Source organism: Aulonocara stuartgranti (assembly GCF_965226115.1).
Source record: "Aulonocara stuartgranti genome assembly, chromosome: 5".
NCBI classification, from domain to species: Eukaryota; Metazoa; Chordata; class Actinopteri; order Cichliformes; family Cichlidae; genus Aulonocara; species Aulonocara stuartgranti.
In genome coordinates, this window is record NC_138943.1 from 12,680,164 (window position 1) to 12,698,210 (window position 18,047).

Sequence of the window (18,047 nt, forward strand, 5' to 3'; positions counted from 1 at the left end):
AACTGTACCACTAACGTATACACAGTTACATGCACTACATTAGTTTGTGTTAGCTAACATGTTGTGAGGGGATCGTCAGTCGGCCACCGTCAGAACAACAACCGGGGCTGTGTCGGTGGCTGTGTATGAACGCCACCCATTTTTCTGAGTGAAATATCCGCATAAACATTCATTACAGCTTCTCTCCTCCGCTGTACTAAGTGTAACTTACTTGTACACATCAAATATATCAGTGATATTGGCAGGCGGCTAGCATCTGTAACACAGCTCCGCTTAACTGCCTTGAAAAACTCTGAAATAGTAGAACAATAAAATAAAATGCAACGAACCCATCTGGGATGATCCTGCGATCAACAACAGTTAAAACGTCAATTCACCTAGTATACTGTAACATCGTGAAACACGTTCATTCCTATATAACATTATAAGCTAACAAGCATGCTAACAGCTAACCGTAACTGTACCGTAACTGTTTTCCTGTAAAAATAGGAGACACCAAACTATTTCTCTTTTTTGTTACTCACCTTCTGCTCTTCCATTAATAAAATAGCATCTTCGGGGACCCCTCGGCCACGCAAAAAGTCACTTATATCCACCATATTTAGTGAATTAGTTCTCCACCTGCCAAACTGGACACATCGCTGTCACCGAAGCTGGAAGCCTGCAGGTGCCCACCTCAAAATTCTGAGATTAAAGTCAGAATTCTGGCTTTAATCTCAGAATTCTGAGAATAAAGTCAGAATTCTGAGAAAAAAGTCAGAATTCTGAGATTAAAGTCAGAATTCTGAGAAAAAAGTCAGAATTCTGAGAAAAAAGTCAGAATTCTGAGAAAAAAGTCAGAATTCTGAGATTAAAGTCAGAATTCTGAGAAAAAAGTCAGAATTCTGAGATTAAAGTCAGAATTCTGAGAATAAGGTCAGAATTCTGAGATTAAAGTCAGAATTCTTTTTTTTTTTTTTCCAGTGGCCCTAATCCTCTTCCGTACATTTGTGAAATTTGATACAGTAGAAGTATAACTTAACTTGAAAATGTATTTGTGTAAATGCATTTAACTACATTATACTTCTGGATTTACATTTGTTAAATAAAGGATGTGTTCCTTGACACTCCTAGTGTTATGTTGTCTCATGTGCCATATTTGAAAAAAACAAACATTTAAACTGCAATCTCCGTGAACATTAAATCCTATTAGAGTATGTTTATAATCTTATGTTTCCCACCTTTTTGTTGAATGAACAAGTAGCGATAAGGAGTCCGATGTAGACATACAAATTGTTTCATAAATTATGGATACTCTGAGCGATGAGCCGTACGCTCCATCGCCTTCATGAATACCAATATTCGAAAGACGCAAAGGTGTAACAGTTTGTGTTGGTTTCCATCAGGCAATCTGCACGTTGATGTAAATTCAATGAATAATTAATGATAGATGTTAGCATTTGTCCCTGTTGTGTTTCATTGTGGTTTCTTGTTTTTTCAGATGTTAAGGCTGAAGCATAGCTAGAAGTTTGTTCCCACTGTTTCATATTTTGGATAAAGAACAACAAATGGAATATAAATGACATGCCTTACAGTGCTAAAAGGAGTTTTTGAATGTACAAAAATGTTTTGCACTGTCTAGATGGTAAAATGCAGCTTGGCACGATAGAGATGTTACAAAGGAGAGATCTGTGGCCTTAGGAACTCTGAGAAGATATCTGTACCAAAGATGTCCTATACCTGGACAGTAATCTTTTTTATTATACCCAAGTCATCTAAATATAGGAACCAATCATGTTTTTGTACTGATACGAGGCACATTTGCGCTTATGACAGTTTATATTGTTAGGTCACAAATCGCAGATTTGTTTTAATGCTAGCAATGTTTTTAAGACTAGCGTATGCAATTTAGTAATGCAATTTAAAAAGCTGAATTTCCCTGGTGTTATTATAATGATATACTTATAATGTTTAACCATTAATGAAAAATGTTCCTTTGAATTTATAGTTAATTTTGATATAGATAGCACTTTGACATTTATCTAATACCCAGAAATTTTCTGCCACAACTGTGTTTTGTACTGATGATTAACCCTTTAAAGCTTTTGCGTAACTATTTTTAAATCCCGGTAGCACTGCAACCACGTAAGCTAGCTCAATAATTTTTTTTTGTATATGAAACCGGAGGAGTTGTACTTACATCTTATGCCATCAGCTTGTCCGGACACAGTTTCCTTCCACATATAGCTTTGCAAAAACTGCATAAAAAGCACTTGCAGCAACAAAAACATAATATTCCAGAAACACGCTTTGCCATCTGATCACCTGTTTGTAACACTTCCTGCGTCCATCAGCGTGAACTATCACATGTCCGCCACGACCTGCCCGAAACCAGAAGTGTAAATGTAGTTTTTTACAATCAGGGCCTTATGAGCCTATACTGGTGTTTTTAAAAGTTATGTTTGACTTTATGACTTTCTGTGTCGTTTCTGGGATGCTTAGGACTCATATTGCACTGCTGGAAATAGTTTATTTTGATGCATATGCTGTTTTTTTTTGCAAATTTGCATTATAATATTTATTTTCGTTTTTCCCGCAGTATATAAAAATTGGTGTATTTCAAAAATAAAACTATGAAGACACTTAAAATAAATTTCCTGTGGTGGGAAACTATTTTGTGCAACTTTTTTGTATTTACAGTTTTGAGGGTTAAGAAATATATGTTAAAAAAACAAAAACGATTTTCAATTTTTTTGTAGTGTATTGCACTTTTTTTTTTTTTTGTGTGTGTGTGTCCCGTTTGGATCTTTAGCCATCAGAATTGTTGTCTTAAGGCCAAGAAAGATGCCAAGCGGATTTATTTTACCAAGTGGATCATCATGGCCTTGCCATTTGGTCCATTTGATTGACCTTTATTATAATTATGAATTTATTTTATTTTCAGTTGCTACAAATGGGACAGACATGACTGGGGGATAGGACAGGGAGAAAGAATGAAAGAAAGAGAGGGAGAGAAAGAAAACCAAAGGGGAGAAGAGACGGTGAGAAGGGGGGGAAGAAAGAAAAAAAACAACAACAAAAAAACAAACAAACAAACAAACAAAACACCTGGATCACCTGTATGGAGAAAAAAAACAGAAGAGAAAGCAAACAACAAAGAGCAACATAATAAAAAAAACAGCACCATCACAATAAACTAGCTAGCAGTAAAACAGAAAAACAGAGGGGAAGAGGGACAGTGAGAGAAGACACTAAAAAAATCCACTGGATTACCTGTTGAAAGGGGGGAGAAAGAAAAGCAAAAAGAGACCACCACAATAAAGACAACACCACAGCAATAACCTAGATAAGTATAAGTAACAGTAGATACTAAATAATAAACGATATTGTGCAGCACGCAAGATAGACAGACGACAAGGACCACCAACACACCAACGTCTGAGGGCATCAGCCACCGGCAGGGAGTGTGGTGAGGGGAGATAGGCCTCCATACTTTAGAGGGCCTGAGATGTACCCAGAGAGGCTGAGTCTAAGACCCAACCTGACATATAGACACAGACGAACAGGCGCACGCGGACACACACGTGCGTTCCCACCCCATATGCACAACCAAATTGCACTTTTTTGCAATTTATGTAATTACTATGCACTTAATGCAGAGATATTATTCAAATTTGGGCTGAATGGTTGTATGGTTGTATTGATGTATATCAACTTGAAATGCTCCCAAAAATGGCACTACAACATGTAAAAATATAATATGAGCTCTGGCGGACTTGGTTCTATGGTAGGTCTTAAAGGGTTAAAACAGAAGAAGGAGTGAGAACAGGGGCACTATGATATCAGTCCTGGTCTTTAAGTTGTCAGACTGACTGTCAGCTAACACAGAAGATTTAGGTTTTTGAATTTAGACAACTTTCCTTTTGGACGGCTGATAGCAAAAAAGTTGTGGAGAATTCCACAGAGTAGACTTATCTTTCAGTTGTTAAGCTACCTGATGTTTTTTTATGACTAGCCAGTCATATTGTCAGCATTTGTTTCATTATTAAAGCATCATTTATAGAATAGAAATACAGATGTTTCCCTTGATGTTAGGTCCTCACAAGACTGTTTCAGTCAGTCTGTAAGCTTGTCTGTTGAATTATTAAATAGCATTTTGCAGGGTTTTACTGTTGCTGATAGGGAAGGAAAAGGAAACAGGTAAAAAGTTGGAAAGAAAGCATGACAATATACTAGGTTACAGTGCTACAAACACAGAGGGTGGAAAAAGGACCAACTGTATTTAAGGTTAAATTAAGTTTGGTGTTGTCTGTTAATGCTATCCAGGATGAGAGGATAAAGAATTTGGAACTAGAGATGAAAATGTAACAAGACGGGAGAGGAAATTAGAGTAGAGAGTGAAGCTGGTGAGAGAAGAAGTAAAGAGAAAAGAAGAACAATACATAGAGGGGACAGATGAAGGGCAACAGAGGGGGGACAAGGGTGAAGGGAAAGGAAATTAAAACAGCCTATGCTTGTTTACTTAGGAAAAAAAGAGATCAGAGAAGTCAGAAGGCTTGATGAAGGGATGGAGAAAGGGAGTGAAAGATGTAATTGCTGCAAAGTCAGAACCACGTAGGCAAACAAGCTTGTGAAGAAAGAAAAATCTTTGAAACAAGGGCTGCTGTAGGCACTTGAGTGGTGTTCTTTTTTAACCTGGCCTGGTACCTCCTTCAATAAAGCACTGTCTGTTTGTGGCAGCACCCAGGGCTACACCGTACATCACAGTCAGAGAATAGAGATACAGTATGAGCAGAAAGAAAGTGGCAGGAGCAGCAGCAGCAGAAGTGTTCATCGAGCTGAATGGAGCAGCACGGTGTAGCTGTTGTCTGTCTCTGGGGAATCTTTAAGTGCTCTGATTCAATCTGCTTCAAGCATAGCTGCTGGAACTACACAAGAAACACATGCACACATACATTTAAAAGCACATAAGGATTTTGTCTACAGTAGTTCTACAGCTAACAGGCGCGTTTAATATAGATTAGTGCTTAAATGAGTAGTAAATTAATCAAGTGGCAGAAAATGAATAATCAAAGCAATTTATCAAGATAAAGTTAATGAAGTCTGTATTGATATGGATTTTATAATAGATATGTATGCAATTTAATTATAGCACCTGGTACCTAAATTATGTATTTTATTTATAATAATATAAAATATAAAACATTCAATTATTACATTAATTTTGTGACAATATCAACATTGATACATAAAAACACTCAAAATTTCAGCCTCATGCTAGTGTATATATAGACGATGGAGGACAGCATCTCTGTGTATATGTGTAAAACATATAATTGCGTATAATCAGTTTTCTCTTTTACGCATATACACAAAGAAGTTGTCCCCCATCGTCTATATACACTAACATTCATGAGTCATAAGTATAGGTCCCTGGTGCTCAGTACTGTTGGTGGGTTTGGTAAATGGTTCAACGACTGAGAGCTTCTTCACAGAACAGGATGTAATTAAAATTCCCTGGTGTGTTTTGTGTGTGTGTGCCCGTGCTGAATGAAACAGTGATTAAGACTGCAGCAAAAATAGAGCTTCTTATACAAATTGATTTTTATGCTACACTCCCTTCTTCACTCTCCCTCTTTTTTACTCTTGTTTTCTCAAACCGACTCCCACCCTTTCTTTATCTCTCTCCCTAAGCCCACCACCCTGCCTTACTCCCACATATCAGCCTGCCTCTCACTCCCGTGTTCTTTACAGCCTTGCTGACATATGAAAATGAGAATTTTTTAACCTTTTTTAGAAGAAAAACTTGGATTGCAGTATGTTGCCATGCTTCGTTTTACTCCCAGTCTCATCTATTTATCTAAAAACAAAAGCAATAACACAGTTCAACCAAATATGGGAATATTTCAGCCAGTGTCATTTTGGAAAGCCAGGCAGTTTAGAGGGCTACCACTTTAGTGACACAAATAAAATTGTGGATTGTTGATTAAAGAAATTGGATTCAGCATGTCTGAACATTTTCCGTTTTATTTCATTATTTCCAACTTTGATTCCATCCACATGTTCAAATTTTAGTCACAGTAATATACAATACATCTTCCCTATTGTTGGACGGGGAAAAATGTAATATAAAACTCATTTAAAACTCATCTTGCTACTTTAACTTGGCAGGGATTTTAATTTGTTTGTGCCATACCCAGGTTGTTATGAGCTTGAAGTGTTGGTGGATAAAACACTGCAGAGATTTCCTTTCTAAAATGACTTATGAAATATGCTTAGGTTACTGATCCCCTTATGTGACTGGAATAGGTGTAATTTTTAACTTTACTCCTTGTTTCTGGGTTTTTGCTGAGTGTGTCTTTGTGAGATATAGGCCATAATGGAGTCAGTGGAGCAAAACTTTCTTTTTATGTGTCACTGAGCTGATAAGCTGCTGTTGCTTTAACTGTGGTATTGGTTTTAGTTTGATGGCTGAAAATCTGTTAGACCTCAATAGTTAGTCAGAAGTCAATTCTCAGCATGACAAAATTTAGAGGGTATAACTAAGGCTAATTACTGAAATAGTGTAATTAATTTTTTATTTTACACACATTTCGAAAAGAGGTGTGCGGAGAGCACGGACATCCAACAGTTTTCTCTGTTTTTGGTGCTCTCACGTTTCAGCTGTCAAATGTATCAATTTGTCCTTTATTTGTTTTTTATTTGTATAAATCAAAGTAAAGTAAAAGTATTTACGATTAACATCTAAGTAGGGGGTCTTGTTCCACCCGAGATGTTAGGATTAATGCATGGGTGCGGAACAAACACAAATATACTGCGTGCAAAGTAATACTTTTGGTAATTATATTTAAAGCCTGGTCTGTAATTAAATATGCAGTGGGAAGTAGCCACAGTGGGTTATTTATATTCACATTTCTCCAGAGAGTGTGATTGATAAGGCTGTCTGTGCTTCATCAGGTATGAAACAACATGTGGGGAGTGGGTGAGCCAGGCCACACTGCTCTGTCAGTCAGACGAGTAACAGGGAGACAGGCTAGTGTTGTTTTTGGCACTTCCTGCCTGAGTTCAGTTCAGCATTCAGGTCCTCAAGGTTCAAGATAAATTTCATTACATGTCCACAAGCCATGGGAAACAGGAAATAGATACACATAAGTCATTTTGTGACAATGACCATTCAGTGGTATTAAAATGTTTCCATTGCCCCTGTGTAGGGTGTCCACTTTACTATACGTTCTCCACAAATCATCTGTCTCTTACCATAGTACAATTCTATCTACAAATTGTTTTCTTCCATGAGAGCTGCTCCATTTAATTTATATTTCCAGTGCAGTATATATTCATATTTTCATATTTCATTTCATATTACATAAAGTACATCAACTGTGTGGTCAAATTCATTCATCCATCCATTTCTTTAACAATTGTACAAGTGGAGGCCTACATCTTGGCAGGTTACTAGTCTATCACAGGTCTAGCAAAGTATTTAGTCATGACTAGGATCAATTACCCTAAAATTCATGTCTTTGGACTGTCAGAGGAAAACAGATTGCCCCAAGAAATCCCACACAGAATCACCCCGATCAGGTTCAAACTTCCAAACTTCTTTTCATGAGGCAATAGCATTAACCTCTGTTATTTCTTCAGCTGCTCCTTACCTTGAGGTTTTGTTGTTTGTTTGTTGTATATTCCTTCTGTTTGTTTTTGTGCTGAGTCTGTAAAATGTCCCATGGGGTTTGTTATCTTTCTTGCACAAATTAGTATTGGTTCTTTGTTTTTAAATACATTATTAATTCAGCTAAAAACAAACTTTTACCCATTTATCCGCAATGCAGGGCTACATTTCAATACTTTATTGGCAACAATTCTAAAGACAAAGAAATTATTTTAAATAGTGAACTATAACAAAATTAAATGGTACCCATCTTACTGAGAGCTAACCTCCACAGCTCAGTTGTGCCTGCTTTGCTTTGCTGTACCAACCAGTTCTCATTCCCAGGGCGTATTGCTGTTTTGTCAAAGGTGCTGAGGCTCACAGATATGCACAAAGTGTCCTTTGGCATCTATTCCTTGACACACAGAGTTTAGGCAACAGCAAGATAGCTCTCATTCCAAACTCATCACATATGGATGCTTTTAAACAACCCTTCTGGCACCACATTTAAATGCATGGGTAAGCATAATTTTTCAAAAAGCAGGTTTAATGCTTTGAAGAACCATATATTAACTTATTCTATGGTCTTCTCTAAATTTAACCAAGTCATTTATTTCCCAACTTAGACAAATAGTTTTTAATCTTTATGACATTAAAATAAACAAAAGCAAAAATCATCCTGCGAAAAAAACCCCAAATAAAAGACGTGAACTGCGATTTTCTGCCAAACCACCATTCCACCATTCAACCTCTTACTAGTCTAGGCAGGAAGAGAGCACGAGAGAGTTATAGACCATGAATCGGTACAAAACCTGTACTTGGTGACCCAAACCATAAAAGGACATTGTATAAGATATCCTACATTGGGCTGTGTTCAATCCAGCACAGTCACAGTAATGAAAAGGTTGACAACTGTCATGGTCCCCACACCTCGCCACGTGACGTAGTTTTGTTTATTCTCTCTCTCGCTCTCTCCCGCTCTCTCTTTCTCCTGCTGGGACGGAGCTCAGTGTGGGCTCCCGCCCCTGGCCCACGGACCTGGGGATGATCAGCACACCATGATCTCACAGAGGTGTTTCGGAAGGACCGAGCCCAGTCGTTGCCACCCGTTTGGCCCTACGACTGTGCCATAGACCTGCTGCCAGGAGTTCCCTTACCCACCAGTCGCCTCTATAGCCTCTTGCTGCCGGAACGGGAAGCTATGGAAAAATACATAACTGAATCCCTCACTGCCGTACCTCTTCCTCACCTGTCGCAGCGGGATTCTTCTTTGTGGAAAAGAAGGATAAAACCCTTCGACCCTGTATTGACTATCGGGGCCTCAATAACATTACGGTCAAGAATAAATATCCACTGCCTCTGCTCACATCCGCTTTTGAACTTCTCCAGGGCGCCACCATATTCAGTAAACTGGACTTAAGAAACGCCCACCATCTGGTTCGGGTTCGGGACAGCGATGAATGGAAAACGGCGTTCAATACCCACCTCAGACATTTCGAGTATCTGGTCATGCCGTTCGGCCTCACCAACGCACCTGCAGTGTTCCAGGCTCTGGTCAATGATGTACTAAGAGATTTTATTAACCGATTTGTGTTTGTCTACCTAGACAACATTCTGATCTTCTCCTCTTCCCAAACTGAACACGAGACCCAGGTCCAGCTGGTGCTGCAACGCCTTCTCGAGAACCGACTGTTTGTCAAAAGCGAGAAATGTGAGTTTCATGTGCCCACGGTTGCCTTCCTAGGGTACATAATAGAACTATAACTATAACACAATATAACTATGATATCAGGATCTTACTGGGAAAAGCAGAGGCGGTGGTGTGTGTTTCATGATCAACAACAGCTGGTGTGATTATGCGAACGTGCACCCGGTCAAATCCTTCTGCTCACCGGACCTGGAGTACCTGATGATTAAGTGCCGGCCATTCTGGCTACCGAGGGAATTTACAGCAGTGATTATTACGGCTGTTTACATTCCCCCACAAGCCGACACTGACCGAGCACTCAGGGAACTGTACAGCGCGATCAGCAGCGAGGAAACCGCACACCCAGAGGCAGCGTTTATCACAGCCGGAGACTTTAATAAGGGAAACCTGAAGAAAGTCTCACCAAAACTCCATCAACACATCCTTTTCAACACACGTGGAAACCGGCAACTCGACCACTGTTACACCTCTTTCCGGGATGCGTACAAAGCCCTCCCCCGCGCCCCATTCGGCCAATCAGATCACTGCTCCATCCTGCTCCTGCCCGCCTACAGGCAGAAGCTGAAACAGGAAGCTCCAACCCGGAGGGCGGTGCACTGTTGGACGGACCAATCGGAGTCTGCGCTGCGGGACTGTTTTGATCACGCGGACTGGGAAATGTTTCACGTGGCCGCCAGAGACATTGATGAATACACAGACTCAGTCTGTGGATTTATCAGGAAATGCGTGGAAGATGTCGTCCCATCCAGAACAGTCAAATCCTTCCCAAATCAAAAACCCTGGATTAACGGAGATGTTCGCGCGGCACTGGCGGCACGGAACACCGCCTTTGCCTCCGCGAACACATCGGACTACAAACACGCACATTACCAACTCCGGAAGACGATCAAAGCAGCCAAACGTGAGTACAGGGACAGGGTGGAGCAACAGTTTGACAACCCTCGGAGTATGTGGCAGGGACTAAACACGATCACAGACTTTAGAGGGAAAACCAGCACACCGCAGACCACGGCCTCTCTGTGTGAGGATCTAAACGTATTCTACGCTAGATTCGACACAGCGAACACCATGAGACCGGACAGTGTGCGCACCGCGGATGACATCAGTGCGCACACTGTGTCTGAGGAGGATGTGCGGAAGTGCTTCAGGAAAGTGAACGCACGCAAAGCTACTGGTCCGGACGGGATTCCCGGCCGCGTCCTCAGGTCATGCGCGGCTCAGCTGGCTGGAGTGTTCACGCACATCTTCAACCTTTCCCTCTCTCTGTCTGTAGTCCCAGCCTGCTTCAAAATGGCCACCGTCGTCCCTGTACCCAAATCCTCCACCATCTCCTCATTGAACGACTGGCGACCTGTAGCCCTGACCCCCATCGTAAGCAAATGCTTCGAGAAGCTGGTCAGGGACTTCATCTGCTCTGCACTACCCGACTCACTGGACCCTCTACAGTTCGCATACCGCCACAACAGGTCCACTGATGATGCCATAGCCCTGACACTACACACTGCCCTGTCACACCTGGAGAAGAGAGACACGTATGTGAGGATGCTGTTTGTAGATTACAGCTCAGCATTCAATACCATCGTTCCCTCGAAGCTGGACAGGAAACTGCAGGATCTAGGACTGAGCAGCTCCCTCTGCAGCTGGATCCTTAGCTTCCTGTCTGACAGACGCCAGGTGGTCAGACTGGGCAGCATCACCTCATCCCCCATCACACTGAACACTGGTGCTCCACAGGGGTGTGTACTGAGCCCTCTCCTGTACTCACTCTACACCTACGACTGCACAGCCACTAACAGCTCCAACATCATTGTGAAGTTTGCGGACGACACTACAGTGGTGGGTCTTATCACCAACGGTGATGAGACGGCTTACAGGGAGGAGGTCAGCGCCCTGACCCACTGGTGTCAAGACAACCATCTCACCCTCAACGTCGCAAAGACAAAGGAGTTGATAGTGGACTTCCGGAGGTGCAGAGAAGTACACACCCCCATCACCATCAACGGCGCTGCTGTGGAGAGAGTGAGCAGCTTCCGGTTCCTTGGAGTACATCTGGCTGAGGATCTTACGTGGTCAGTACACACAAACAAAACAGTGAAGAAGGCGCAAATAGCGCCTCTTCTTTCTCAGGAGACTAAAAAGATTCGGCATGAGCCCCCGCATCCTCAGGACCTTCTATCACTGTGCCATTGAGAGCATCCTCACTGGATGCATCACCACCTGGTATGGCAACAGCACCGCCTACAACTGCAAAGCTCTCCAGCGAGTAGTGCGGTGCTCTGAACGGATAATTGGAGGTGAGCTTCCCTCCCTCCAAGACATCTACAGGAAGCGCTGCCTGAGGAAAGCGGGGAGGATCATCAAGGACTCCAGTCACCCCAGCCATAAACTGTTCAGACTACTTCCATCAGGAAGGAGGTTCTGCAGCATCCGGTCCCGAACCAGCAGACTGAGAGACAGCTTTTTCCATCAGGCCATCAGACTGCTGAACACGTCATAGACACCTCAGCTTCACTACTGGAACTTCAACATTATGCACTCCACACTGTATATAAATGCCACTTGTTTTGCACATATTCAACTCTGTATATTTTATATATTTTATTATTATTATTATTATTATTATTATTATTTTTATTTTTTATTTTTTATTATTTTTTATTATTTTTTACTATTTAATTTGTAAAAATGTGTATACACACACACACACACACACACACACACACACACACACACACACGTAGGAAAATATTTAGTATACACATCCAGAAATGCATACACTATTATATATTGTACATATATTTATTAGTTTCAGGTTGGCCATTCTTGTATTTTGCTCGTTTGTGTTGTTGTGTTTGCACATCTCTGTTGCTTGTGGGGCTCGCACACAAGAATTTCACTCGCATGTGCTGTGCCAGTGTGCCTGCACATGTGATGTGACAATAAAAAGTGATTTGATTTGATTTGATTTGATTTGATGTTGGCGACCGGGAGCTGCTGGCGATTAAGCTCGCCTTAGAAGAATGGCGGCATTGGCTGGAGGGCACCACTCAACCCTTCGTGGTCTGGACAGATCACAAAAACTTGGCCTACCTCCAATCGGCGAAGCGTCTCAATGCTCAACAGGCCAGGTGGGCTCTGTTTTTCACTCGTTTCCACTTCTCAATCACCTACAGACCCGGTTCCCGAAACGTCAAACCTGATGCCCTCTCCCATCATTTCTCCGCTGCTGAAGACAAGGTGGATCCGGACCCCATCCTGCCGGTTTCCTGTACTATCGGAGCCATCACCTGGGAGATTGAGGCGGCTATCCAGGAGGCCCAAGAAACTGAACCGGATCAGGGAGGGGGGCCCACCCAAAGGCTCTATGTGTCATGATCCTGGGTCCTTTTGACCCAGCGTTTTGTGTTTTCTCTTCGCGATTTTGGTTCTGTTCTCTAATTCGTGTTTACCCTGTTCCCCCCGTGTGTTCCTGTTTTATTGTGAAGGTCTGCGTCTTATGTGAGTGTTTTCAGTTTGCCTCCCTGGCCTCCGGCAATCCGTGACAGTACGAACCAGCCACCATGGACCCTGCAGCAGTAAATCCGTCCGAGGAGCTCCGGGACGACGTTACATATAACGTGGAGATTCTCCTCGGGCTGTGGCTTGAAAACCCTCCAGAGGAGCTTCGCCGCGCCGTGGAAAGTCGGCTACAACGGCTCTTTTCCGGCCTGCCATGGCTCCTAACTTCGCTTCCTCCGACCATGCAGGCTTTTCTCCGGCTCACACCCCACCTTCTCTCAGCCACTCCTGCCTCGCTGCCCGACTCGCCGGATGTGGTCTTGCCCAGCCCGTCGGAGCCATCTGCGGGGAAGAAACGCCGATCGCGCCGCGGGCGCGCCACCCCACAGCCCGACGTTCGGACTTCTAATTCGCTGGCTGTGGTGAGTGAGGACTCTGTGTCGGTTCCAGACTTTGTGACTGTTCATTCAGGGGCTGTGTTTTGTGTGGCGGATGTCAACGCGAGCTGCTTATCGCCTGTGCAGCTACCGGCAGCTCAGTTAGCTCAGTTAGCTCCCCCGCAGCCTCTCTCAGCTCAGTTAGCTCCCCCGCAGCCTCTCTCAGCTCAGTTAGCTCCCCCGCAGCCTCTTTCAGCTCAGTTAGCTCCCCCGCAGCCTCTTTCAGCTCAGTTAGCTCCCCCGCAGCCACCCTCAGCTCAGTTAGCTCCCCCGCAGCCTCTCTCAGTTCAGTTTCCAGAGCCTCCCTCAGTTCAGTTTCCAGAGCCTGCCTCAGTTCAGTTTCCAGAGCCTGCCTCAGTTCAGTTTCCAGAGCCTCCCTCAGTTCAGTTTCCAGAGCCTCCTGTAGCGCAGGCCCCAGTAGCTCCAGTGCCGCCTGTAGCGCAGGCCCCAGTAGCTCCAGTGCCCCCGCTACCCGTAGCTCTGGCTCCAGTATCATCGGCTTCACTCATTCACTCCGTGCAGGGAGAAAGTTTAATTTCACCTCAAGGTGCTTTTCATGGTTCAGCCGCCATTGGCACAGTTTGCCGCTCCAGGGCCTCCCCAGAGGCTAGGTCTCAGTCCCCAGCTGATTCTGGACCCCTGAAGTCTAAGCAGCTACATGAGAACTGCGCCATATCAGCATTGCCTGTGCAGAGCCCGTGCTCAGTGCATTGCCAGTTGCCTTCGTGTTTGCCAGAGGACTCCATGACTGCTGGCTTAGTGATGACTTCTGCTGGAGGGTCCGAGGGACCGCTCTGGCCTTCGTCTCGTGTCTCCGCTGGAGGGTCCGACGGACCGCTCCGGCCTTTGTTTCCTGTTTCCGCTGGAGGGTCCAAGGGACCGCTCCGGCCTTTGTCTCCTGTTTCAGCTGGGGGGCCCGAGGTGCCCGTCCAGCAGCCTTCCTCGTCAGCTGGTGGTTCCGGAAAACCACACCAGCCTCATGCCACGTCAGCTGGAGGGCCCGAGGAGCCCGTCCAGCAGCCTTCCTCGTCAGCTGGTGGTTCCGGAGAACCACGCCAGCCTCATGCCTCGTCGGCTGGAGGGTCCGAGGGGCCCGTTCAGCCTCCTGTCTCCGCTGGAGGGTCCGAGGGGCCCGTTCAGCCTCCTGTCTCCGCTGGAGGGTCCGAGGAGCCCGTCCAGCCCCCTGCTGCAGCTTCGTCATCCTCGTCTGGTCCAGCTTCGTCATCCTCGCCTGGTCCAGCTTCATCATCCTCGCCTGGTCCAGCTTCATCCGAGTCATCATCCTCGTCTGGTCCAGCTTCATCCGTGTCTTCACCCTCGTCTGGTCCAGCTTCGTCCGTGTCTTCACCCTCGCCCGGTCCGGCCTCTGCCTGTGCTTCGCCCGGTCCGGCCTCTGCAGCCTCGCCTGGTCCGGATCGCCATCGCCTGAGTCGCCGCCGTTGCCTTCCGCACGGCTGGCCCCCGGACCGCCGTCGCCTGAGTGGCCGCCGTTGCCTTCCGCACGGCCGGCCCCCGGACCGCCGACGCCTGAGTGGCCGCCGTTGCCTTCCGCAAGGCCGGCCCCCCGAACTGTGTCCACGTCGCCGCCGTTGCCGTCCGCACGGTCGGCCCCCCGAACTGTGTCCACGTCGCTGCCGTTGCCGTCCCCGGCTGGCCCCCCGAACTGTTTTGGACTCCTGTGCTGTCGGCCCCCCGGCCGGCCCCCTGAACTGTTTTGGACTCCTGTGCTGTCGGTCCCCTGAGCTCTTCTGTTTTGAACTCTGTTTTTTCCTGTGTTCTGGTGTGCTTCGTTTCTTTTGGTTTTGGACTCGTTTTTTTGTTTTTGTCTTTTTGCCTTCTGGTGCTCCGGTTTTGTTTTGCTTCGGGCCCTCCTTCCTGGGCTCCCGCCCTGGTCGGGTTGTTTTCTGTTTTTTCTGGCTGTTTTGTTTCTTGTTGGGCTGTCTGGGGCCAGCCTTTGAGGGGGGGGGGGTACTGTCATGATCCTGGGTCCTTTTGACCCAGCGTTTTGTGTTTTCTCTTCGCGATTTTGGTTCTGTTCTCTAATTGGTGTTTACCCTGTTCCCCCCCGTGTGTTCCTGTTTTATTGTGAAGGTCTGCGTCTTATGTGAGTGTTTTCAGTTTGCCTCCCTGGTCTCGTCATGTTAATCACTCCCAGCTGTGTCTCCCACCTGTGTGTAATCTCCCTGTGTTCTCTGAGTGTATTTAAGTTGTATTTTCTGTCTTGGTAATGGCTGGTTCGTCTGTGTTGTTTCCCCTTGGTCTCCCTGCGTCTTCCCGTATGTATTTCTCCGGACCTCCCTGCATCCTCATTCTGGTTTGTCTTCTTAGTTTACCCAGTTTAGGTCTCCAGTTTCATGTTTTGTCGCCACCGCTGTTTGTACTTACCCACCACTGTAAATAAACACTCACCTGCACCAGAGCTGCTGCCTTTTTGGTCCTTTCCTACAATCCCTCCGGCAATCCGTGACACTATGTTCCTCACTCCGTCAGGTCCCAGGTTCTGCAGTGGGCCCACACAGCCCGGTTCACCTGCCATCCAGGTATTCATCGCACCATCAAATTTCTCCAACGGTACTTCTGGTGGCCCTCACTCACCCAAGGAAGCTAAAGCTTCCTCACAATATGAGAATCCATGATGTCTTCCATGTTACACAAATAAAACCGGTCCAGTCCTCTGTGCCCTCCTTCCAGGCCCCCTCCTCCCGCCCGGCTCGTGGATGGGTTGCCAGCACACTCCATCACTCGCATCATGGACTCACGGCGCCGGGGGCGTGGCTGTCAGTACCTGGTGGACTGGGCAGGCTATGGCGTGGAGGAACGCTCCTGGGTCCCGTTCTGGATAAGAACATGGTTCGGGAGTTTCACCGCCTGCATCCGGACAAGCCTGGTGGGTTGCCGGAAGGCTCCTGTTGAGGGGGGGGGGGGTACTGTCATGGTCCCCGCACCTCGCGACATGACGTTGTTTTGTTTATTCTCTCTCTCGCCTCTGCTCTCTCTTTCTCTCTCGCTCTCTCCCGCTCTCTCTTTCTCCTGCCGGGGCGCAGCTCAGTGCGGGCTCCCGCCCCTGGCCCACGGACCTGGGGATGATCAGCACACCTGCCGCTGATTATGAATTAGAGTGCTACTTAAGATGGCGGACCTGCTCTACTCGTCGCTGGATCGTTGAGCCATCAGCGTCAGTCGTCCTGCAACCTGCAAGTTTAATTCGTGAGTCCGCCTGAACCTGGAAACTAACTGATTATCTGTATGTGTGTAGATTCCCCCTGGACCCGTTCCCTGTGCACTGTGACTGAGTGTGAGCCTGAGTGGTGGTGGAGAGAAGAGGAGCTGTTTGTGTTTAAGGAAGCCGTGTGGAAATCTTCCCCCTTGGACTCCTGCCCCTTTCACTCCTGGACCCTGGAACCCCGGCCCCTTTTCCCCAAACACCTTTGTGTATATATATATTTCACTGTGGAGAGCACTGTAAATAAATTCACTCTTGTTGGAGGGGGTTTGTGGAGGGGTTTGTGGTCTGCTTCGCTAGCCTTGACAAGAACTTTTTTTTCCCTGTGAAGTGACGTGACTTAACTGTAAATCTTAAACACAGATTTTTTTTGATTTTTTTTAAGTAATTTTCAGGTCTGCTACATAATATTCATCACTTTTATTTCTGAGGGGGGTGAAAAATGAAATTGCTTTCCATGGTCAAAGAAATTGTTTTTACTTTTTCCTTCCCTGGGGCCCAAACTAAAATAGGCAGAGGAGCTTCTATGCCCTCTGCTCAGTCTGTAGCAAATACAAAGGCAAAGGATTTTGCAATTGAAAAGCTGAAAACTTTCTTTTGTTCCATCCATCATTTTATTGTTTTACTTTTCTGCAGTCAAAATGTTTTCAATCATTTTGGCCCATAACATGTTACTCTTTGCCAATATACTGCTATTGTGTTTTCCACTTAATAAAACCTGTTTCTGTAGACTAAATTTAGAGGCAAAATGTCCTACATTCATCTTTTTCGTATATTTTCTTCTTATTGTTATTATTTCTAGGATATTGTGCAATATAGATGTTATATAGCCTACTTGTGTTTAAAGAGCTGGAAAATCTGAACAGTGATCACATGCAAAGAATACAATCAACTACAAAGAAACACAGTTCCTGAGTTCTGATCTTCCTTGGATTTTCCTCATAGCTTAGTCTAGTGGTTTATTGTGTTCTGTCATGGTTTGGTTGTGTATCTTGTGGATTTGAACCTAAATCCAGGACTCAGTAGAAAGGACATAGACTAAAAATTCAGCTTTAACACTGTCAGCTCAAAGAGAATACAGAAAGTCCAAAACCTTTTTTGAAGCGGAGAATCTGAATACCAGAAATCTTATAAAACTTGGGGAAAGGTGACACACAGCAATGAAGGATGACATGACAATGGAAAAGGGGAGAGTAAGACAAAATATACACACACAAGATAATGAGGGCAGCGGTAACATGTGGGAACACGACTGAAGACAACTAACACAAAGAGAGAAGAAAAACTCCACATAAAAAAGGGAACAATCATCAGTAAAATATAACAGAAGAGAGACACAATTGAATGGGGAGACAAGATTAACTTGAAACAACTAAAAAGGGCAATAAGACAGAAAAAAAGGCAAATACAGAGAAAAAACTGGAGAAACAGAATAGGAACATAAAAAACAAGATCAACTGAATGAACCCAGGCATATCTGGAAGTGAAGCCGAGAACTGAAGGCACAAAATAACACCATAAGCAAATTATGCAACACATCAGGAATTAAAC

At 44.9% G+C, this 18,047-nt stretch overlaps 2 protein-coding genes across 2 annotated transcripts in view; one reads left to right on the forward strand and one right to left on the reverse strand.

The window, feature by feature from the left end:
- Positions 1-18,047, reverse strand: part of LOC309707366 (uncharacterized protein) — a gene marked incomplete at its 3' end in the record, with an annotated part of 455,076 nt that overhangs the window by 57,436 nt on the left and 379,593 nt on the right. The window lies entirely within an intron of this gene.
- Positions 16,003-17,379, forward strand: LOC309707601 (uncharacterized protein). Its single transcript, XM_082535021.1, has 3 exons — positions 16,003-16,160; positions 16,318-16,448; positions 16,530-17,379. Exons 1-3 carry the CDS (start codon positions 16,023-16,025, stop codon positions 16,564-16,566), a joined length of 306 nt encoding a protein of 101 aa, XP_082391147.1. The 5' UTR covers positions 16,003-16,022; the 3' UTR covers positions 16,567-17,379.

Coding starts and splice junctions, on each gene's coding strand:
- LOC309707601 (XM_082535021.1), top strand. CDS start 16,023: ATGGACTCACGGCGCCGGGGGCGTGGCTGTCAGTACCTGGTGGACTGG. Junction 16,161..16,317: donor CCTGCATCCGGACAAGCCTG/GTGGGTTGCCGG, acceptor GCCGGGGCGCAG/CTCAGTGCGGGCTCCCGCCC. Junction 16,449..16,529: donor TGGATCGTTGAGCCATCAGC/GTCAGTCGTCCT, acceptor GTATGTGTGTAG/ATTCCCCCTGGACCCGTTCC.